At 55.2% G+C, this 22,191-nt stretch overlaps 9 protein-coding genes across 9 annotated transcripts; 7 read left to right on the top strand and 2 right to left on the bottom strand.

The window, feature by feature from the left end:
- Window positions 1-307: 307 nt before the first annotated feature.
- SCP_0210370 (MFS general substrate transporter) lies at window positions 308-2,998 on the top strand (the record flags this gene model as incomplete). The annotated part of the gene is made up of 18 exons (XM_027754948.1): window positions 308-439; window positions 500-518; window positions 568-587; window positions 641-656; window positions 716-891; window positions 947-1,070; window positions 1,164-1,381; window positions 1,446-1,546; window positions 1,599-1,636; window positions 1,691-1,764; window positions 1,829-1,906; window positions 1,981-2,093; window positions 2,143-2,197; window positions 2,253-2,326; window positions 2,391-2,414; window positions 2,474-2,570; window positions 2,629-2,779; window positions 2,865-2,998. The coding sequence occupies 18 exons, from the start codon at window positions 308-310 to the stop codon at window positions 2,996-2,998; spliced, it is 1,644 nt and encodes a 547-aa protein (XP_027610749.1).
- Window positions 2,999-3,591: 593 nt separating this feature from the next.
- SCP_0210360 (MFS general substrate transporter) lies at window positions 3,592-5,874 on the top strand (the record flags this gene model as incomplete). The annotated part of the gene is made up of 16 exons (XM_027754947.1): window positions 3,592-3,723; window positions 3,784-3,802; window positions 3,852-3,871; window positions 3,925-3,940; window positions 4,000-4,175; window positions 4,231-4,354; window positions 4,425-4,642; window positions 4,708-4,808; window positions 4,861-4,893; window positions 4,939-5,026; window positions 5,101-5,178; window positions 5,262-5,374; window positions 5,424-5,478; window positions 5,534-5,607; window positions 5,676-5,699; window positions 5,754-5,874. 16 exons carry the CDS (start codon window positions 3,592-3,594, stop codon window positions 5,872-5,874), a joined length of 1,392 nt encoding a protein of 463 aa, XP_027610748.1.
- Window positions 5,875-6,185: 311 nt separating this feature from the next.
- Window positions 6,186-10,463, top strand: SCP_0210350 (hypothetical protein; the record flags this gene model as incomplete). The annotated part of the gene is made up of 1 exon (XM_027754946.1): window positions 6,186-10,463. The coding sequence occupies one exon, from the start codon at window positions 6,186-6,188 to the stop codon at window positions 10,461-10,463; it is 4,278 nt and encodes a 1,425-aa protein (XP_027610747.1).
- Window positions 10,464-10,750: 287 nt separating this feature from the next.
- SCP_0210340 (hypothetical protein) lies at window positions 10,751-11,136 on the top strand (the record flags this gene model as incomplete). The annotated part of the gene is made up of 2 exons (XM_027754945.1): window positions 10,751-10,922; window positions 11,003-11,136. The coding sequence occupies 2 exons, from the start codon at window positions 10,751-10,753 to the stop codon at window positions 11,134-11,136; spliced, it is 306 nt and encodes a 101-aa protein (XP_027610746.1).
- Window positions 11,137-11,694: 558 nt separating this feature from the next.
- Window positions 11,695-12,289, bottom strand: SCP_0210330 (predicted protein; the record flags this gene model as incomplete). The annotated part of the gene is made up of 4 exons (XM_027754944.1): window positions 11,695-11,718; window positions 11,778-11,857; window positions 11,910-12,029; window positions 12,091-12,289. 4 exons carry the CDS (start codon window positions 12,287-12,289, stop codon window positions 11,695-11,697), a joined length of 423 nt encoding a protein of 140 aa, XP_027610745.1.
- A 749-nt stretch (window positions 12,290-13,038) lies between these two features.
- Window positions 13,039-14,899, bottom strand: SCP_0210320 (hypothetical protein; the record flags this gene model as incomplete). The annotated part of the gene is made up of 6 exons (XM_027754943.1): window positions 13,039-13,945; window positions 14,017-14,285; window positions 14,335-14,459; window positions 14,511-14,588; window positions 14,644-14,794; window positions 14,849-14,899. The coding sequence occupies 6 exons, from the start codon at window positions 14,897-14,899 to the stop codon at window positions 13,039-13,041; spliced, it is 1,581 nt and encodes a 526-aa protein (XP_027610744.1).
- A 240-nt stretch (window positions 14,900-15,139) lies between these two features.
- SCP_0210310 (Uncharacterized hydrolase) lies at window positions 15,140-16,834 on the top strand (the record flags this gene model as incomplete). Its single annotated transcript, XM_027754942.1, has 8 exons — window positions 15,140-15,157; window positions 15,213-15,294; window positions 15,347-15,525; window positions 15,946-15,971; window positions 16,030-16,231; window positions 16,295-16,352; window positions 16,411-16,525; window positions 16,606-16,834. The coding sequence occupies 8 exons, from the start codon at window positions 15,140-15,142 to the stop codon at window positions 16,832-16,834; spliced, it is 909 nt and encodes a 302-aa protein (XP_027610743.1).
- An 803-nt stretch (window positions 16,835-17,637) lies between these two features.
- On the top strand, window positions 17,638-19,036 carry SCP_0210300 (hypothetical protein; the record flags this gene model as incomplete). The annotated part of the gene is made up of 2 exons (XM_027754941.1): window positions 17,638-18,708; window positions 18,776-19,036. The coding sequence occupies 2 exons, from the start codon at window positions 17,638-17,640 to the stop codon at window positions 19,034-19,036; spliced, it is 1,332 nt and encodes a 443-aa protein (XP_027610742.1).
- A 1,776-nt stretch (window positions 19,037-20,812) lies between these two features.
- Window positions 20,813-22,088, top strand: SCP_0210290 (SAGA complex subunit spt3; the record flags this gene model as incomplete). The annotated part of the gene is made up of 5 exons (XM_027754940.1): window positions 20,813-20,986; window positions 21,034-21,244; window positions 21,298-21,440; window positions 21,499-21,586; window positions 21,640-22,088. 5 exons carry the CDS (start codon window positions 20,813-20,815, stop codon window positions 22,086-22,088), a joined length of 1,065 nt encoding a protein of 354 aa, XP_027610741.1.
- Between the last annotated feature and the right edge of the window lie 103 nt (window positions 22,089-22,191).

Below are 22,191 nucleotides of genomic sequence, written 5' to 3'. Positions count from 1 at the left end.
GTACTGAGATCCCCCAAGCGGCAGCGCGCTTCGGGGCAACCCCATGATTGCACACAATTGCACGGACTTCCCACCCAGGCGGGCCCGCGACACGCAACAGCAGAAGCACACGAACCTTGTCCAACTGACAGAACGCAAGTCCTACATCGAAGACACGATAACCTGACCATATGCCTATGCATGTAAGCAGCAGCGGCTCGGAAATGGAGTGGATATCTACCTCCCAGAAGATAAGTCGCAGCCTTTATATTCCCATCGCACGACATGCCCGTGCTTTCTGCCCATCGAGCAAGCTTTTCCAGACGCCATGTCCCAGCATCCTTCGGTCGACGAAGACGCGGAGATCGTGGATGCTGCTCCTGCGGAGAAGGGCTCGTCACAAGTCGACACGATCGTCGTCGCGCCGCTGAGAAGGGAGGAACCGCTGGTCACCAGGAAGGTACGAGACTTCGCCAGAAAACCGTCTATGGATGCGATATGACCGTCTCTTCTGTGATAGGAACTCTGGAGTTACTACAGTACGTGCTCCCCTTAAAGCGCTCTCGCACGTACTCATCGACTACCAAGTGTATTACAACGGAGATAACGTGCGTGAATCTGACTCCATCCAGTGTGATCTCGCGCTTATTTGTTACTGCAGGGCGTCGGTCCGCTCAGTATGTGACCTCCTGCCTCCAGTCGAGTCGAAAACCCGTTAATGCTCATGTCACAACAGGTTCTTCCATGACCCTCTTCCAGTCTCTCGCAACCTCCGCCGGCTACGACCCTGTCAATGGCCCCGGCTCATCCTGCACTGCACCAGATGCCTCCGGCCGATGTGTCCTCCCCTGGGGCAGCGGCACCAAGTCCGTCAGCTCCGTCGTCCTCGTCGCCAACGGCGTCAGCTTCGCCGTGCGTCTGTGCCTTCCATTATAGTCACCCGCAGCCCTGAACCGTCACCGCACAGGTCATGACTGCGATATTCACAACGATCGGGTCCGCCGCGGACTACGGCACGTTCGGGCGGTGGCTCCTCTTCGTGGTCACTGTCATCTGCTGGGCCGCGCAGTTCGCCAGCATGGCGCTCACATGTGCGTCCTCTTCATTGCCTTCCATTTCCGCTTCTCCCGTGCCCTTCTACTCATCGTCCCCTCCGCGCTGACTGCTCGCGTTTGATTGCATAGCACCGTCCCGGTGGGGCGCAGCGATGGCGCTTTACATTGTTGGCTTCGTCACGTACGGTGCAACCCTCGTCTTTTATGCCGCTGTCTTCCCGCGGCTTGCGCGCAACACGCCACACTCGCGCGCACTGCGCGAGCGCTACGAGACAGGTGAGATCCCCGCAGCCGAGTACGAGGTCGAGGAGAGTCTCGAGAAGAACAGGATTAGTAACATCAGCACCGTGCGTGTCCCTCCGCGCCCATTTTCTCCCGACGATGCTAACGACGGATGCATTGGATGCGCAGATGCACAGCAATGTAGGGTATATTGTCACCCTCGCGCTCAACCTGTCGCTCCTGCTCCCACAGGCGAACAACCCGAAGGTGGACAATTACGTACTCGTTCTGTGGGTGCTTCCCATCCCCGAGACTTGAGTATAATCTGACCACACTTCACAGGACGAATGCGTACTGGGTTATTACAGGCATCTGGTGGTGTAAGCCCCTCCTCCTGCACTTCCTGTGAGTATCAGATACTGAAACGCCGCTAGTCATCTTCCAAGAGCCCCGGCCAGGCCCGTCGCTGCCGAAGGGTGAGCACTACCTCACGGTAGGGTGGAAGCAAGTACGTCGGTCTCGATATCCTACTATTGTGAACCCCGCCTCATGCGGTGTTCTTCCCGCGCTAGATCTGGGTGGCGGTCCGGCAATACAAGAAGCTGCCGCACACATTCGTGTACCTCGTCGCGTACTTCCTGCTCGCTGACGTGCGTTTCCCCTTTGCCTGTTTCTGCGCTTGTGGAGTTCAGCTTACGCGCCGCGCCTGCCGTGGATATCGCAGGGCCTGAACACGACGGGCACGCTCGTGTCGATATGCCAGAACGACAAGTTCCAGTTCTCGTTCCTGTACAACACGTACCTAGGGCTCTCGCAGGCCGTCACGTCCACCATCAGGTGCGTGCAGATATTATGCTTAATAGTTGGTGGTTGACTCGGGATGCAGCACGCTCGGGTTCTGGTACATCCAGAAGTACTGGAAAATCAGCACGAAGAAGATGGTGCGTGCGTGTGCGGGGCGGTCGCGCGCGTCCTGAAGATGACGCCCCTCGGCAGTTTGTCGTCACCAATGTGGTGACGATCTTGATCCCGCTCTGGGGCATGGTCGGGATCTGGACGACGCGGTTTGGGTGCGCGTTTTCTTCCTCGCGATCTCCCCCTTCCGTGTCTGACCGCGAGCGGTCACATTCGCAGGTTCCACAACGTCTGGGAATTCTGGTGCGTGCCCAGTATGCCTGCGTGCGAGGCTGCTCACGGGCAGCTCCCGCCCACGACAGGGCATACAATGTCGTCTTTGGCCTCTTCCAGGCGCCGTACTACGCGTTCTCGCAGACGATGATGGCGGAGCTCACGCCGCCCGGGTTCGACAACATGGTGCGCCCGGTTACACGGCGTGCACGCGCACCCTACGATACTGATCTACGGCGGGCAGTTCTTCGGGCTGTTCGGGCTGTCGAACCGCGCGTCGTCGATGATCGGCCCGAACGTGGTCCAGGCCATCATCGACGACACGGGCGACAACTGGAAGGGCTTCCCGTTCCTCTTCGCGCTGTGCGCCGCCGCGAGCCTTGTCATCTGGTTCGGTGTGTCTCCCGTTATCTCTCTCTGCCTGCTGTTCCAGGTTTTTTTGTGTGCGAGCGCTGACAATGGGCATTTTTTGGTCTGTAGGGGTAGATGTGACGAGGGGACGGCACGATGCGGTCGCGTGGGCGGGGCGGCATCGCTCGTATGCGGACACGGGCGTGCTCAGGGCGGACGATGACTCCGTCGACGAGCAGTCGGAGAACACGAAGAGGGCGTGAAGCCGTGTTTCTGCCCTTCGTTCAGTCCTTTTGTTGGCGCCGCCGAGGGTCGGCGTCAGGTGTCAGATGACGGTGGGTGTCGACGTCTTCGGTGTGGCTTCGGTTCGGTATGTCTGTCAGATTAGCGTTGTATCGGTATCACTGGGTCTATATCTGCTGCGGCTTCGCGCTCTAACGCCATGCTCGTTCGGGTTGTGTGTTGGTCGTTACAGTCTGCAGGTGCGTTTGGTTTGTTCTTGGTGTGCGTCCTTTGTGCTCGGTGTGCGAATGCGGCGAAGGGGTTGTCGTACTGAGATCCCCCAAGCGGCAGCGCGCTTCGGGGCAACCCCATGATTGCACACAATTGCACGGACTTCCCACCCAGGCGGGCCCGCGACACGCAACAGCAGAAGCACACGAACCTTGTTCAACTGACAGAACGCAAGGCCTGCATCGAAGACACGATAACCTGACCATATGCCTATGCATGTACTAAGCAGCAGCTCGGAAATGGAGTGGATATCTACCTCCCAGAAGATAAGTCGCAGCCTTTATATTCCCATCGCACGACATGCCCGTGCTTTCTGGCCGTCGAGCAAGCTCTTCCAGACGCCATGTGCCAGCATCCTTCGGTCGAGGAAGACGCGGAGATCGTGGATGCTGCTCCTGCAGGTAAGGGCTCGTCACAAGTTGACGCGGTCGTCGTCGCGCCGCTGAGAAGGGAGGAACCGCTGATCACCAGGAAGGTACGAGACTTCGCCAGAAAACCGTCTATGGATGCGATATGACCGTCTCTTCTGTGATAGGAACTCTGGAGTTACTACAGTACGTGCTCCCCTTAAAGCGCTCTCGCACGTACTCATCGACTACCAAGTGTATTACAACGGAGATAACGTGCGTGAATCTGACTCCATCCAGTGTGATCTCGCGCTTATTTGTTACTGCAGGGCGTCGGTCCGCTCAGTATGTGACCTCCTGCCTCCAGTCGAGTCGAAAACCCGTTAATGCTCATGTCACAACAGGTTCTTCCATGACCCTCTTCCAGTCTCTCGCAACCTCCGCCGGCTACGACCCTGTCAATGGCCCCGGCTCATCCTGCACTGCACCAGATGCCTCCGGCCGATGTGTCCTCCCCTGGGGCAGCGGCACCAAGTCCGTCAGCTCCGTCGTCCTCGTCGCCAACGGCGTCAGCTTCGCCGTGCGTCTGTGCCTTCCATTATAGTCACCCGCAGCCCTGAACCGTCACCGCACAGGTCATGACTGCGATATTCACAACGATCGGGTCTGCCGCGGACTACGGCACGTTCGGGCGGTGGCTCCTCTTCGTGGTCACCGTCATCTGCTGGGCCGCGCAGTTCGCCAGCATGGCGCTCATATGTACGTTACGTCCCCCCAGCCTTCCACTCATCGTCTCCTCGGTGCTGACTGCTCGCGTTCAATTGCACAGCACCGTCCCGGTGGGGTGCAGCGATGGCGCTGTACGTGGTCGGCTTCGTCACGTATGGCGCAACCCTCGTCTTCTACGCCGCGGTCTTTCCACGGCTCGCGCGCAACACGCCGCACTCGCGAGCACTGCGCGAGCGTTACGAGGCGGGTGAGATCCCTGCGGCGGAGTACGAGGTCGAGGAGAGTCTCGAGAAGAACAGGATCAGCAACATCAGCACCGTACAGATCCCTGCCCTGCTCTTTACCTCTGAATGATGCTGACGATGAATGCGCTGGACATACAGATGCACAGCAATTTGGGGTATATTGTCACCCTCGCGCTCAACCTGTCGCTCCTGCTCCCACAGGCGAACAACCCGAAGGTGGATAACTATGTACTTGTTCTGTCAGTGCTCCTTATACTTGAGGATTAATTATAATCTGACCACACCTCTCAGGACGAACGCGTACTGGGTTATTACAGGCATCTGGTGGTGTAAGCCCCTCCTTCTGCACTTGCTGTGAATATTAGATAGTGAAACACCACCAGTCATCTTCCAAGAACCCCGACCCGGCCCGTCGTTGCCGAAGGGCGAGCACTACCTCACGGTGGGGTGGAAGCAGGTACGTTTATCTCGATGTCCTACCATTGCGAACGCCGCCTAACGCGGTGTTTTTCCCGCCCTTCCGCACACTAGATCTGGGTGGCGATCCGGCAATACAAGAAGCTGCCATACACCTTCGTGTATCTCTTTGCGTTTTTCCTGCTCGCCGACGTACGTCCCCCCTCCACCCGCCTCTGCGCGTGCTGAGCTCAGCTTACGCGCCGTGCTTGGGCGCCTTGCCGCGCATATCGTAGGGCATGAACACGTCGGGCACGCTCGTGTTGGTCTGCCAGAATGACAAGTTCCAGTTCTCGTTCCTGTACAACACATACCTCGGGCTCTCCCAGGCCGTCACGTCCACCATCAGGTGCGCGCAGATATGATGGTTAGAAGCTAGCCGTTGACCTGGGGCACAGCACGCTGGGGTTCTGGTACATCCAGAAGTATTGGAAAATCAGCACGAAGAACATGGTGCGTGCGTGTGCGGGGCGGTCGCGCGCGTCCTGAAGACAACGCCCCTTGGCAGTTCATCGTCACCAATATTGTGACGATCTTGATCCCGCTCTGGGGCATGATCGGAATCTGGACGACGCGGTTTGGGTACGCGTTTTCTTTCCCCCGATCCCCTCTTCCGTGTCTGAATGTGAACGTCTGAATACCTTCATTAGTTTCCACAACGTCTGGGAATTTTGGTGCGTATCCTGTCCGCCTGTGTACGATGCTGCTCACGGCAGACCGTGACACAGGGCGTACAACGTCATCTCCGGCCTCTTCCAGGCGCCGTACTACGCGTTCTCGCAGACGATGATGGCGGAGCTCACGCCGCCTGGGTTCGACAACATGCTGCTGTTGGAGGCTTCGGGATAACCTTATTAGTCAATCCGGAGCATCCAGGTAGTCGGGCAATATTCCCCGATATCTTATTCAGCATCGAAGGATACAGTAGCTACGAGAATTATGTAGTATGTTCTGGACTAGTCTACTGGTGTAGTATATAAGGAGGGACCTCTTGCAGATCCCAGTAATTATATCTCTTCCCCAAATCACTCACTCGGAGGAATTCATACGAGCTGCGCTAATAGGTTATGAGCCCCGATAGCTTATAGCTTATAGCTTATTCTATTCACACCTACTAACCTCTACTTACTCATTACACACTCTGACTATCAGTAGTTACAATGTCTGGTACTACTGAATCTCGCGACAGCCTGTCATCCTTGTTCCGAATCGAACAACTTCGTGATGACAACTGGCTTCCGTGGAAGCGCCGTACAATGGCGATCCTAAGGGAGCGCGGTGTCCTGAAGTATGTTGATGGGACCTCGGAGAAGCCGAAGCCGGTAGACGCAGCGACACCAACACCGGAAGAGATGGCGGCAACCAAGAAATGGATCGAGGGCGATCAGAAAGCCCAGACCGTTATCGAGCTGCTGTTGAGCGACTCGCAGATGATACACATCACGGACGCTACAACGGCTGCGGAGATGTGGAACCAATTGAAGTTAGTAAAGGAGGCGAGTGGACAACTGGGGATAATGGCGTACCGAAGGAAATTCTATCGCACAGTTGCCACGGAAGGCAGCGATATCGCAGCGCATATCACGGAGCTCCGCCGGACACAGGAGCAGCTACACATGATGGGTAGCAAGGTGTCGGATGACGAATTTCGAACGATCCTGATCACATCGTTACCGGAGTCTTGGGACCAGTTCACATCTGCGTACCTGGGTGCAACAAGCCAGAAGGACAAGTTGCCGACATCGCATGAATTGATAGCCATCTTGCTCGAAGAATACCGGCGCCGGCGAGAGAAAGGCGGTGCCGACGAGTCTGCGCTGGCAGCACGCGGGCGGTGGACCCAGCCGAAGAATACCGCACAGGGCGGAACGGACAGGAAGTCCGACGCGGAGTGCTGGAATTGCCACAAGCGTGGACACACTCAACATGAGTGTTGGTCGAAAGGCGGCGGCAAGGCGGGTCAGGGACCGCGAAGTAAAAAAGGAGGCCGTGCGCAGGCGCACACAAACCAGGCACAGTCAACAAATGACGTGCTGCGAGATGTTGCATTCCACACAGACAAGGCAATCGGTATTGGGCAGCAATTTAGTAGTCAGTTCTCATGTTACGACTGGCTAGCTGACTCGGGAACGACATCGCACGTTACGAACCTTCGTGATGCAATAACGGACTTCATGCCGCTTGAAGCCTCATCGATCACCGGCATTGGTGACCAGAGCATACGCGCACTTGGGCGCGGCACTGTGAAAGTCAATAGCAGGATAGGCGGCAAGACTTTTACCTTCTGTCTGAAGGATGTGTTATACGCACCAAGAGCAACGAATAACTTAGTGTCGCTCACCCGTCTGGACGAGGCGGGCGGACATTTTGACGGTGGTGATGGAGGGATAACGCTACGGGAGAGTGGCGGCCACGCCATCGCTGAAGGCCGGAAAATCGGCCGTTTGTACTTGCTCAACATGCGGGCCAAGGCTGCTATGCCGAGTGAAGAGCGCGCGAACATTGCGCGCGACGATAGCGACTCGTGGGAGTCGTGGCACCGGAGATATGGACACCTGGGATTCACAGGGTTAGAGAAGCTCTACAAGGAAAACTTGGTGGAGGGACTCACCGTTGATGAAAACTCGATGCCACTAACACAGTGCGAAGCCTGCGTACAAGCTAAGCAGGCGCGTCGTGCATACCCGAAGGAGGCGGAGGACCGCTCCCAGATGCCAGGCGAGTTGACGCATAGTGACGTCTGGGGCCCCGCACGTGTAGTATCGATCGCCGGATCGCGTTACTACATATCGTTCACGGACGACTGCACGCGGAGGTGCCAAGTCCTGTTCATGAAACATAAAAGTGAGGCTTTTGAAAAATTGAAAGAATACCTCACCTTTATTGAACGACGCTTCGGGCACCTGCCGAAGATCGTGCGTGTTGACAATGGGTCCGAGTACATCAATAAAAACCTGAAAGGGTGGTGCCGTGAGAAAGGAATTGAGCTGCAAACAACAGCGCCGTACTCACCTTCGCAGAATGGTGTAGCTGAGCGATTTAATCGCACGCTATTGGAGCTTGCTCGCGCAATGTTGATTGCGAGGAAGCTTCCAAACTTCCTCTGGGCGGAAGCTGTTGCATACGCAGCATACCTGCGAAATCGAGCGCCGACGAAAGCACTGCGCGGGAAAACTCCGGAAGAGGCGTGGACGGGCAAGAAGCCCAATGTCGCGCACCTACGAGAATTTGGGTCAGATGTCTGGATTCTGACGGAAGGCCAGAATCTCTCGAAACTCGAGCCAAAGTCGAAGAAACACACCTTTGTAGGTTTTGCTGATGGCCCGAAGGCCGTGCGCTACTACGATGTGGGTGCGCGCTCGATCCGAGTCTCGCGAAATTTTGTATTCGCGGATGCCCCGAACCCAGCAAGCAATGTTCCTGTACATCAGCTTGATGACAGTGACAGGCTGCCGCTCGAGGGGGAGTCAGGGGGAGCTGTCAAGCAGCAGCCTCCCACATCTGCATCAAAACCAGCATCAGTACCTGTCAAAGCTGATCAGTCTAACAAGAAACACGATGGAAACTACATTACAGAGGAAGACTTACCTCCCGAGATACAGGAGAGCATGCGAGAGCGACCGACATTCTTGCCTGCACCCCCGAAGATCCCTCTTCGTCGTACGACCCGCGCTACGCAGGACCACGACTATCGAAGGATGAATAACCCCCGCGCGCAGCCCGCGAAGTCGCGCGAGTCGCCGGGAGTGCCGAAAGAGAACGCACCTGGTGAGAGTGCGAAAGTCGCCGTGACGCCCGAAGAATTTGAAGAGATCGCGCAGGCGCTGTATGCGACAGCACTGGCATCGGGCGACAGAACGGCGAGTGCGGGAGATGAGCCGCGAAGCCTCGCGGAGGCCCAAGCCTCTCCGGAATGGCCAGAATGGGAAAAGGCTGTAAAAGCGGAATATGATCAGTTGCAGGGCATGGGGACTTGGGAGCTACAAGACTTACCAAAAGATCGAAATGCTGTGGGCTGCAAGTGGGTCTTCCAGAGGAAAACCAACAAGGAGGGTCAGGTTGTCAAGTACAAAGCCAGATTGGTGGCACAGGGGTACTCACAGATCCCAGGGATGGATTTCCTTGAAACCTTTGCCCCTGTAGTTCGTCTTGAGTCCATCAGGGCCATCCTAGCATTAGCAGTAGTTAATAACTGGGAAATAGGCCAGATGGATGTTAAGGGAGCTTACCTGAATGGAGACCTCCAGGAGGAGATCTACATGCGACAGCCGGAAGGCTTCGATGACGGAAGTGGACGCGTTTGTCGACTCCGCAAGACGCTCTACGGACTAAAGCAGTCCGGGCGCGAATGGAACCGCAAGCTGCATCGCGAGCTGACGGAGCTCGGGTACAAGCGGCTGGAGGCAGATCCATGTGTATACCTGCGGGAGCGAAAGGAAGGAGAAGTTCAGATTATCACGGTATGGGTGGATGACTTACTGTTATTCACCAACTCTCCGAAGCTCATGGAGGAGCTCAAGCGCGACCTGCAGGACCTCTTCGAAGTCACGGACCTTGGTGAGCCGCAGAAAATTGTTGGGATTGAAATCGAGCGAGATAGGGAAGCGGGAAAAATCCAAATCTCGCAACAGCACTACATCGAGAGCATTCTCAAGCGATACCAGCTTGAGAACGCCAACGCTGTAGGGATGCCGCTCGATCCGAATGTGGCGTTCACGGCAGAGGACGAGAACGAGGAGGCGGACGACCGTTTGGCGGGAGGTTACGCGTCGATGGTGGGATCGCTGATGTACGCAGCAGTGGGAACAAGGCCAGATATTTCCTACGCTGTACAGACGCTGAGCAAATACACAGCGTGCCCACGACCTGTCCATTGGACAGCGGCGAAACGCGTTCTACGGTACCTCGCAGGAACACGTGACTTGCACGTCACGTACACGCGACGCGATTCGGACGCGCCGAACGGAAATATAATAGGAGGATATACGGACGCGGATTATGCATCAGATCATGACCGAAAATCAGTCTCGGGTCATGTCTTTTACTTGGGAGGTGGAGCCGTAGCATGGAGTTCGAAGAAACAAACAACAACGGCAACATCCTCGACAGAAGCCGAGTATACAGCACTCGCGCACGCGACACGTCAAGCAATATGGCTGCGAAACTTACTGGCAGAACTCGGGTTTGCACAAGAAGAACCCACAGAAATTTATTGTGATAACCAGGCAGCGATCGCGATAGCACGCGACCCGCAGTATCACGCGCGGTCAAAGCACTTTGACGTGCAGAATCATTTCGTGCGCGAAAAGGTGGAAAATGGTATTATTCAATTGTGCTACTGTCCTACAGATGAGATGGTAGCAGATGTATTTACTAAGGCCCTACCCAAGCCTAAGCACCAAAAGTTCACATTGGAACTTGGGATGCTTCCGGCTTGAGGGGGAGTGTTGGAGGCTTCGGGATAACCTTATTAGTCAATCCGGAGCATCCAGGTAGTCGGGCAATATTCCCCGATATCTTATTCAGCATCGAAGGATACAGTAGCTACGAGAATTATGTAGTATGTTCTGGACTAGTCTACTGGTGTAGTATATAAGGAGGGACCTCTTGCAGATCCCAGTAATTATATCTCTTCCCCAAATCACTCACTCGGAGGAATTCATACGAGCTGCGCTAATAGCTGCGCCCGGTTTACACCGCGTGCGCCTGCGCCCTACGGTTACTGATGATCTACGACGGCTGGCAGTTCTTCGGGCTATTCGGGCTGTCGAACCGCGCGTCGTCGATGATCGGCCCGAACGTGGTCCAGGCCATCATCGACGACACGGGCGACAACTGGAAGGGCTTCCCGTTCCTCTTCGCGCTGTGCACCGCCGCTAGCCTCGTCATCTGGTTCGGTGCGTCACGTTATCTCTATGCCTGCTATTTCTATAGTTTGTGCGTGCGCGAGCTGAGAATGAGTTTTTTTGGTGTGTAGGGGTGGACGTGACGAGGGGACGGCGCGATGCGGTCGCGTGGGCGGGGCGGCATCGCTCGTATGCGGACACGGGCGTGCTCAGGGCGGACGACGACTCGGTCGACGAGCGGTCGGAGAACGCGAAGAGGGCGTGAAGCCTTCTTTCTTCCCCTTCAGTTGACACCGCCGAGGGTCGGCGTCAGGTGTCAGATGACGGTGGGTGTCGACGTCTTCGGTGTGGCTTCGGAAGTTCGTACGAGCACAATGGTGTGTCTGTCAGTTAGCATTGTATCAGCATCACTGGGTTCTAAATCCGCCCGCGGAAGCGCGGTCTTGCGGGTGTGCTTTGTTCTCGGTGTGCGAATCTGTGTGAATGCGGCAAGGGTGTTGTCGTACTGAGGTCGGTAGGCTATTCAGTCGGAATCCCCAAGAATTGCGATTGCACAGAGTTCCCGGGCGAGCCCGCGATACGCAGCAGCAGCACACGAACCTGCGAGGACTGCATCGAAGACACGGGAATCTGACCATATGCACGTAACAGCAGCTCGGAAGGGGAGTGGAGAAACGCTGCTGCGCTTTGCCTAAACGATTGCCGCGGTAGAGTACAGTACAAATACATTTGGATTTACATGCGTACCCCCTAAGATGCAACTACTCACGTCCTTGGATGCTTCTCTAATATACAATGTGCACCAATTATTACAAGGGTTAAATTACACAGACTTCATCCCGGAAGACTGGCGGGGGATGCAGAAGTCAGCGGCGGGCATGGCATGCACGATGCACGGGGGCTCACCTCGATGTCGGCGGCGAAGGTCTGAGTTGGGGACGAGGAGACGGCAGACGAAGTGCGGGCGATGGCCGACAGGTCAATGCCTGTAAGCTCGTCACATCGGCGGCGCCCGAGCACAGGACGAGTAGGACGTACCCTCGCTCCTGAGAGCCTTCTTGCGGAACTCCCGCGCGCTCTGCAGGTCGGCGTCGCTCAGCGAGAGCGTCCGGCGCTGGACGGGCTCGGGGCTCGCGGGAGCCGGTGGGGAGCGCAAAGCTGCCGGGGTGTGGCGTCAGCGGCGCAGGCGGATGAGGAGGAGGGAGCGGGAGGGACGTACGGCTGGTCTGCTCGAACTCGTCGTGCTCGAGCTCCTCGTCCATGTCCGCGGCGTCCTCGAGCTCGCGCTCGTCGACGAGCGCGCCCCAGTTGTGGGGGCCAGCCCCGTTCTTCGGGGTGCGCTTGTCCATGCCGGACTTGGACTCTGCGCGGTCCTTGAGGATCGCGCGGGGAAAGGAGGCACGAGCGGTGCGGGTCATAGTCTGGGTGCGGGTATGTATGGGTACGGAGAGAATATTATGTAGCGGTGGGGGTGGAAGTGCGGCGTGTGTGAAAGTTGTGTGTGTGTATGGGTGGGGGAAAGCGTAGTGGCAGCGACGGCGGGGGGTTTTATAGCGGAGAGGCCTGGGCGGCGTTCAGGATGGAGTCGCGTGACCGTCTGCGCTTCGAGCCATTTCCAGGCGGTTCTCATCCCACTCGCCCGCCGTGTTATTCCTGCCGTTCTGTAATTCCCCGGCGCCCTGGACTCGGCCGGGAAAATAACCTTGTTCTTCCGTGTTGACCTCCCCGATGGCGCACGCGCCCGCCGCTCCCCGCCGGAGTGGTACCACGATGAGGTCACAATATGCGGGGAAACGTGCGAATATCGCCCCGGCGATCTCCGTTACCCCGTTCGCTGTCTCCTGACGCAGTTGCGACATGCACGCGAGGTCAGACTCGCAATTAAGCAGCAAAGTTCCGCAAGGCAACAGCTCACGAGAGAAGACCAGTGACCAGCAGATTGACACGCAGAACGTTCTGAATTAATCTGTAGAGGACACAACTTGGGGCAGTCGATTCAATGCGCAGATATCTATTAACGAGAGGTAGCGAATCAAAGCAGCGAAAGCAGAACACGACAGCAGGTACTTAACCAGAGCCCAAATAACGAAGCATCTCACAAAGTCCGAGCGCACACCGTAGCGCTTTTCACATCATTTACCACCCACCTCAGCACCGCCCACAGAGCCTAACCAAGGCCCCAGATACCCGCCTTGCGCACCCCCTCGACCAGCGCGTCCACGTTCCCCAGCATGCTGCCCAGGATCTCCTTCTTCTCTTCCATCGTCCGCGCACCACTCTTACTCGGGATAGCACTGCGTGCGCTACCACTAGAGGAGCTCGAAGAGCTCGACCACCCCAGCTGAAATGGGGGGTCCAGCGAGCCGACGTCAGCGCAACTCTGTGCGCGGCGGTGCCGGCTGGGCCCAAGTACGTTCCTGTCCGCTCCAGAAGGGGTATATATGATGGCGGATGGGTCTCCGTGCGATCCGTGCGAAGAAATAGAGAACCCGCGCGAATGCGATGGGCGATTCGTCTGCGGCGTGTGCACCTCCTCGCTCTCCGTTTCCTCGGAAGACAGCACGTCGACAGTCCCGCGCTGTTTCAGCCGCGACTTGACCGCCTCTCCCGTCCCCTGCCCACCGAGCCCATGGCTCGAGATTGGTGCCTTCTTGGGACTTTGTGGGACGTAATCGACTTCACGGCGGAGCATGAGGAGTGAGCGAGGCAGTGCGCGCGACGATGGCGGGGTGACAAGTCGAGGTGAGCGGGAGAAGGCAGGTTTCGGCAACGGCGGGGTTGTCGGAGTAGTAGAAGATTCACGAGACGTTGCAGGAGTAGATGGAAGAGAAGAGACCGACGTAGCCGAGGTGGATACGGATGACCCAGACGACGAGGACGACGAGGAGTATGTCGATGAGACTGATGAGGTGGTCGAATGAGACGTAGACAGTATGGCACGATTTGGTGCCCTAGAGGACGGTGTCGGAGTTCCTGCGATGCCCACCGGAGAGCGAGGATCCGACGAGACATTCAACGGTGAAACGGGGATTTCGTCCAAAAGATAGAAATATAGAAATTCGAGACATTTCATCCTGAAGGAAAGTCAGTCACAAAAAAAATCCGTCGTCACTACGGCTCTAGCCCACGCTAAGACGCTACTCACCTAACTTCGCGAGGCGTCCCTGCCCGCTTGAGGATTTTGACCACATACTGGACACCTTTCAAATCCTCGAACAAGCGAAGCGCCGGAGATGAGTCAACGAGAACACAGAGCAACGTATCCAACACAGCAGAAGTAAGAGGAACGGAGGGTGGATTTGGGCTTTCATTCCGAGAAGATACATTGGATCTCGGAGATGATGGAGTGGAGTGGCTAGTTGATGGGGGAACAAACGACACGTGTCTCGAGGTGAGCAAGAGGTCCAAGAGCACCTAGGGTCCGATCAAACCCCATACGCAGCATGCCGATACAGTGACTCACCTCTAGAGGGTAACGACGACCCAGGTAGCGTTTACTCTCCTCGTGGATGAGCGCAACACCCTGCAGTATCGACAATGCTTGTATGAGCTGACGGGTGAATGGCGCAGACTGTGTCTCCCGCTCTTCTGCAACGCAACTGAGCAATGGCACAGCATACGAGTACAACGCACACTCACGATCTGATATGGTCTTGCTCAAGATTGCCTCCAACCGTGCCGCTGACCCACCCATCCACGAGAGAATCCGAGAGGGCACTGGAGACCATGTCCAAGGTTGAGCGAGGGTGGGAGAGCATCGACAAGCTCGTACCGTTACAATCGAACCTGTCCTGCAGTTCGATGAATAGATACAACCGTTCCAGAGCATTCGGAGTAGGTGAGACACAGATTTCGGCGAGCAGACGCTCCAACGTCGCCAGCGCCTGGTCTACTCGGGCGTTTGGCGACTTGGTCGAAACCAGCTACTCACGGATATCTATCGGTCAAATTAATACTTAGATCTGCAGATATCTCACCTCATCCAAGGCGTCCTGAAGGAGGGTCTTCATGTTGCGTGAGGGGTCCATGTTGGGAGCGCAGTCCTCATCAGCGCTACTCACCTCGTTGAAAACGCACGGTTATGGACGGTATTGTAGTTCAGTACAACTAGCTCGATTATCTAAGCGCGCCCGTCGCGTCCATCACGTGCAATAATTCTCCGTGAGATTAGAGACGCGTCGGAGCTCCGAGCACCGGCTCCCGCATGAACCAGCACTTATAATGCAGCAACTCTCCACCATGGCGAATCTCTGTCCCCCTCTTCCACCATGCCACCCATCAGAACGGTGTGTCCTTCCACTCTCGTTGTTGTTACACACATTAACCATGCCTGCGCCGTAGCAATGGACTCGGTTAATCCGCTTCGTCGCTGCAGAGACCTCCCAGGTGCACATCGGTGAACCAGTTGACCCCAGACTCGACGGTGAGCAGCCTGTCATTTCCACTTGGAAATAGCCATGACCGCTGGCATCCAGTCGGACTGGCGTCCCACCAGAAGCAGGTCATAAAGGCATACGAGATTCACGGCTCTGCGCTCGATCCGAACGCGCATGTCACTAGGAAGGTCCTCACCGTCAAGGAGCTGCTCGCGCCGCTGGACAGAAGCGAAATCGGGCTCGTACGCTGCTTGGGGCTAAATTACGCAGATCATGCGGTGAGTCTTGCTTTGCAGAAAAGTGATTTCTGCGGCATGTTGCTTTTCGCCGGCCCGTCGGCTTGGTGATCCAAGTGGTGCCGCACACGGACTCGCCTTGAATGTCCTGGCACAGGGCGCGTTTCGCAGGATGTTCGGCCTTCCGCTGCTTCCCCACGCCCCCATCGTTAGGACTCTACGCTAGTAGAACGTGTACGCGCCGGGTCTGCGACATCACGACGTTGGTGACCAAATTTGCAGTTGACCAACGGTTGGTCACATGCGAATTTTGTGCCGGACAGCATAATCCCTACCATCGCATGCAAATGCCTAACGCACCGGCGGAACTGCACCGATGCTGAACGGTTGAAACTTTGTCACACCTTATTCACAATACGTTTTGATGTTATGCACGTACTGACGAAGTAAACGTTGATTTAGGCGGAAGCCAACCTTGCAAAACCTGCGTAAGTGCCATCTGCGTGTCGGATTTCGCGGTGTTACCTGACGGGTGTCTTACCTCAGCTTTCCCGTCCTGTTCTACAAGCCCGTCACTGCGCTCATCGGCCCAAACGCACCTGTGACGATCCCCAAGGTTGTGCAGCCTCCCGCAAAGCATCTGCCGGACTACGAAGTTGAGCTCGTCATCGTCATCGGCAAACCCGCGAAGGACGTCTCGGAGGCGGATGCGCTCGACTATGTGCTCGCATACACCGGTGCGAACGATGTGAGCAGTCTGCAGTTGTTCTTTTGGTCGATACATAGATTAAACACCGTCGGTGTAACTAAGGTGTCTTTCCGGTACCACCAAATGGCGGTCTCACAGTGGGGCTTCTCGAAGGGATTCGGTGAATCTTTCCTGAATTTCTGTCGTGGTACTGGCGATGCTCAAGCACTCGTTCTTAGATAACACTAACCCGCTTGGGCCTTGCCTCGTTACCGCCAGCGCCATACCCGACCCTCAACGCGTACCGCTGAGGTGTACCGTCAACGGCCAGGTCCTTCAAGAGGGTATCACCGCGTACGTACGCTCTGCGTGCATTCCCTTTTATGGTGGTTATCCCCATGGTCGTGGTGACGCTAACCGTCACCTCTATCCAGCGACCAAATCTTCACCGTCCGGCAGACAATCGCCTTCCTCTCGCAGGGCACGACGCTCCTCCCCGGCTCGGTCATTCTGACCGGCACGCCAAAGGGTGTCGGGTTTGTCAGAAAACCGCCCATCTTCCTTGAGGGGGGCGACGACATGAGCGTCTGGCTCGGCGCGGGCATCGGTACGCTGGTCAACCGCGTCGTCGAGGAGGATGCCAAGGAGAAGGCGAAGCTGTAATTTTTGCCGCTATTTCCCCGTTCTCCTTGCTTCATGCCCGCCTCACGGGCGACGGACCGGCTACGATCTTCTCTCAAACTTTCCCCTTGATGATATAGCACTGGCTGAAGGATAAAGGGACGAAGGACAGTACCCATGGAAATGGAAACGATGCCAAACGTCGTTCAGCAACTCCGTCCAGGAGGGCTGAGTGTGATCTGTCAGTAAAACACACTAGAAACGATACCGAAGACTACAACCCTTGAGCGATGAGAGCCGATATGGCGGGAACTTGATCATGAGCGTATAGACTCCCTCCGAGTCCCTCCCTGGCTATTGTGCCGGCGTATACCTAGAGTAACATCGCCTTCGGAAGGAGTGGAATACCTGTTCCCATAGCTCATTGAGATGTCAAAGATTCTCCAAAATTTCACTGCCTTAATAAAATGCGGATGTACCCCATTGATCATCTGCAGCTGCAGCTGGAGCCGGGGCAGAGCGTGCAGTGATCATGAGAGAACGGCCGCGTTCGCCTGCTTGAGTCAGCGCTTCACAGGCCCCTTCCGCAACGGTAGTCGGCGTGCTCTTCCTTTCAAGCATACAGGATATTTCATTTAAAGACAAGAGCCTTCTGACGTCTCCGAGCTCTCGGGTCAGTTCGAAAGTTCTGTCAAATTTCATATAGACTTAATCCGAGTCATTCTCTCGGACGGGCTTGGAAACCTCGTCTATTGGTGGCCGAAGCGCTTAACGATCTGTGAGTGCCTTGAATATCCTCGTTAACGGTGTCTTATTACGAACATTCCTCCGAAACAGTCCCAACCATGTTGCTTTTATCTCTCAACGATGATGTCCTCGCCGAGATACTCTCGTTCATCCTATCGCCTCTCGATGCGTTACGATTCGCGCAGACATGTCGCTATGCCTACGATGTAGCCATGCCTCGACGTCTGTCTGAGGTGATCATCAAGAACCCCAGACAGCTGTTAAGTTTCTGTCATTTCGTGCTGGCCGATCCCAAGTACCGTCCGATCTGCATGCGAACATTGGCTCTCTATTCAACATCCACCTTCTTCTCAGCTATGCAGCATGAGCTTGCCGAAATGCTGCAGCGAGCCCGTTTTCTCAGGTCGCTCGCCGTCCTGGACCTGGAGTCGCTTCTCTGCTCAGACCATCTCAGGAAAGTGCTGTTTTCCCTGCCACATCTACAGCATATCAACTTCAGCAACATCGGCGGCTGGTCACTCAGGCTATTAGCTGAGATGGTCAGCCGACCGCATCATGTCCGTCTTGGTCCGTTCGACCCTCCTTCCCGCAGCAGCCTTCTCGGGAATGTCCTCAAGAGATTCGCCGAATCGCTGGAGATTCTTCAGATATGGATTCCCGGTGGTCTTATTCAAGGCTTGGATTGTGGCGTTGTGTATTCTCATGTCCATACCCTGAAACTCAACGGTTCTCAAGACAGGGAACCGATATCCCTTCCACGCCTTGCCCAGATTTTTCCTAATCTCAAACGTTTAGTTTGCTCCGCTAGTTACCGATTCTCCGCTGAGAACGGCCCAATATGGGATTCACTGGACGAAGTTGATGCCCAGTACCCGATCGACATCCCGACGCGTGTACGTTCACTAGTGGCCCGAAATTACCGCAATGATAACAATCGCGACATCCTGAACATGCTGTGGCGCACGTCGCCGGCGATGCTCACCTGCATGATGTATCCCGATGCGGTCTTGGAAATGGTGCAGGCCGCACCGGGCTGGAAATTAAAATGCTTGTATCTCAAGCTTATAGGCTTCGTGTACGGACAGAAGGCACTCGCCTTGGCTTCGTACGATACTACTGGCATTTGTGATATGAGTGAGTACGCAGAGGACGATATCGGCGGACGTCTGGTGCGTGCATTCAGTACGCGTTTCGTGATTCCCCCGCATACTGATATAGAGGCTGTTTGTCTCACAGGTGCGTGCGGCATGTGCCCTCCGCGCCTTCCCTCTGGTCGCACTCTCTCTTTGTACCGGCATAGCTGTGATGCAAATTGACCGTGTCGCCCGACATGTCACGAGCGTTATCCCGACCTTAGAGTATGTCAAGATCGACGACAGTGCGTGGTACCGCGTGGTGTCGCGCCCCGGCCCAGACATGCTACCCTCACTTGTACTACTCTCGGAGGCGGAGACCTACGTTCTTGAGCAGTGGATGTTTACGCTGGGCCACTCCTGAGCTTCCACATCGAATTCATCTCTCAATGATCTAAATTGTGTCTGTGTATATAGTGTCTACGAGGATCTCCATGTGTCGTTGCTCTCATTTTCTTGTTTTATCGTTGGACCCAAGGATTATAGGGATAGACGCATTCATGCGCTACGGCACCTTCCTACTTCACGTACTCACGTTCTTACGTCCTATTTCTGTGCTGTCGCCTTTGCTTTCAAAGACTATGTCCCCCGTATTCATACCTACTGTACTTAGACTACTGTTTCCTTCAGTCTCATACGTATGTACATCATTAACGCCGCATAAATACACCTGACCATCAAATGCAGCGAGCACCCGAATGAACCGCAGACGTCCACAATTATGAAAGTTCCATCACGAATTCGCTCCAGCATCAGGCTAACTCTCCAACAAGAAAACTCATAACACTGCGGTGGTGGCTGCTCACGAAGCTCGCGGAGTTATCTACAGCCACCAAGTTGCATTTCAATTTAGTTGGTTGTTAACTTTGCTGAGCATCTCAGAGATGTACGAACCACCTACTGATTAGCTACTGCGTCCATGTTCTCAGAGGTAGTTTCAGCGGGGTCGCCGGTGTCCACTAGTCGTCTCGGAGAGCATCAGATTTTCCTTCTTGTTGTATTCGGAGGGAGTAATGTCAAACGCATGGCGCAATGCCAGTGAGATCGCCCAAGAGCAGGCTTCCACGACTCGATTCCGAGGTGCGCGTACTTGAAATCTTCAAAATTTTTACCAGATGCAGTGTTGCAATATTGTCAGCGTGGTCCCGTGATCGTGCTCCGGCGGCTTCAAGTCGAGGTTAACGTCTCGCCGGCGAGTTTCCCTCCACATACCCCAACTGCAACTGCAATAAGCAGCATGTGCAGTCGAAACCAAAATAAGATCGAACTTTCTGTCCTAGGCGGTTGAGCATCTTCATCGCACTGCACCAAGTCCTCGTCAGATCGCGAGAAATTTCGCATCTCATCGCGCACCTTGTCGGTAGGAAATTCAAAAACCGCCACACTGTTGCCGACAATACTAGCACCTTGTACTGGCGTACGCCAGTAGTCGGCCATGACGGCCAGACCTGGAATATGGACTTAACGCAATCGTGAGTTGAATATATCACGCTCGACCGTTCCGGAAAAAGTGTCTTGAGTTTATTGGACGTTATCGCTTTCGACGGGCGCACGACACCATAGGTGGGAGAAAATCTCAACCAGCGCTGTAGGCTATATACAACGCGGCAAAGGCAATAGGCGTACGTGAGCGTAAACATGGTTGCGTCGTGCACTGCTGTAAACCGGGTGTGTAAACTGGGCTAGAAAGACGTACTGCGCAGGGCCATTGTTTTGCATTGTCTGTTGGACGATCATAGGGATATCGCGAGCGATGTCTTCAAATCAAAAAGATGAAGTATCGTGACACTCGTAAAAGACCGTATGTCCCGCTCGAGGGTGGTGGCTACTGGCACTCGCCGCCACTGCAAGGTGAGAAAAGACTGGTGTCGAGGATGTGATGAAAGTTTCCAGCGACACATTTGCTAGCCCAGTGCATATCGTATATTTATTGATAGCTCATAGCTCACAGTGGGGAGGAACAACAACTTAAACACGATCATGAACACCACATGCCATGTGGTGTTCATGATAGTGCCAGCTTGAAGCAGCATCTAAGATCTAATCTTATCTCTGTCTCGATCTCGAGACAATCTACGCGCTTATCCAAGTTGCCGCCTTCTTCACTCAGCCTCAGGCTCATCCTGCAGCTCTCATATCCATGGCGCAAGTAACAGCCGTGAAAAAGACGGCCTCCGATCCAACACCTCAACAAAGATACAAATATGCTCAGGAGATTTCGCAGATGATGTTTGTCTTCGGCGAGGTCCAAGACCCCAACCCAGACACAGTCAACCTGGTCGAGGACATAATTCGCAGTCAGATCATTGAACTCGTGCGTAGCATCCTTTCTACATGACTCTTTCTGATGGTATTATGCAGATCGTGCAGGCAAGGGCACTAGCCACACGCCGCGGAGCTCGCTATCTGTCGGCTGAGGACCTCATCTTCTTGATTCGCCACGACCGCGCTAAAGTCAACCGCTTACGGACGTACCTATCTTGGAAGGACGTTCGGAAGCACGCAAATGCGAAAGACTCGAACGAAGGAGGCGCAGGAGTAGAAGTGGAGACGTTAGAGGACGGTGCCGATGGTGACTCTTCTTCGTTTCCACGCAAGGGTTTTATTCTGAACATCGATCTGTAGACAAGTTGACCGCAAAGACTCAAAAGATCACCATTAAGCTTCCGTGGGAGATCCTGACTATTTACTCGGATGTGCTGCAGACAGATGACGAGGAGGATGAGGATGACATTGAGGCACACGAGGCGTCTATACAGCGCTTGAAGGTGGGTCCGTTCGTTTGCAGTCCGTAAATGCGAGCACTTGAACTACGACTCTTTATAGGAAGCGGACGATGCTACGAGACAAATGACCAGAGAAGAGTACCAGCATTACTCTGACTGTCGCCAAGCCTCCTTCACATACCGCAAAGGTAGGCTACTCCAATCGAGTTCTTTACTCAAAGTTCAAACTTAAATTCGTCAGCAAAACGTTTCCGCGATTTCCTCAATCTGCCCCCCTCACTCGACTTGAAGGCGAATGACGACACCATCGACATCGTCGGTTTCCTCGCCTTCGAGATGGTGCGCTCCCTCACGCTCGCCGGGCTCGAAGTCAAGAAATCGCTGGAGGAGTCCTACCTTCGCGAGGATCACGCCACGTCCTCACCCGTCCTTGGCAAGCGCAAAGCTGGACTCGGGCTTGGCGGGGATGCGAAGCGCATGCGCCGCGACGAAGAGGACGAACGCGACGTCGACCCGCCCCTGCCAGTGTGCTCACTCTTTCTTCCCCCGCCTGAGGCGCGCACAGCCTTGCGTCCTGAACATATCCAGGATGCATTTTCTCGCATGCAAGGTGACTGGGCACAGCGGCGGTCCGCAGGTATGCGGAACTGGAGAGGAGGATTGATTCGGACTACTGTCAGCCTCATCTAATTCCCTCGGATAACCCTCTGTTGTATTCACTCTTCATATACCGCTGTCCCGAGCTATGAAAGTTATATGTACCATTGCTTTGAGTCGTTTAGATATCTACTAT

This window comes from Sparassis crispa (genome assembly GCF_003851025.1).
Source record: "Sparassis crispa DNA, contig_000001F, whole genome shotgun sequence".
NCBI lineage: Eukaryota > Fungi > Basidiomycota > Agaricomycetes > Polyporales > Sparassidaceae > Sparassis > Sparassis crispa.
The sequence above is the reverse complement of the archived record's forward strand: the minus strand, read 5'-3'. Positions and strand labels throughout refer to the sequence as shown.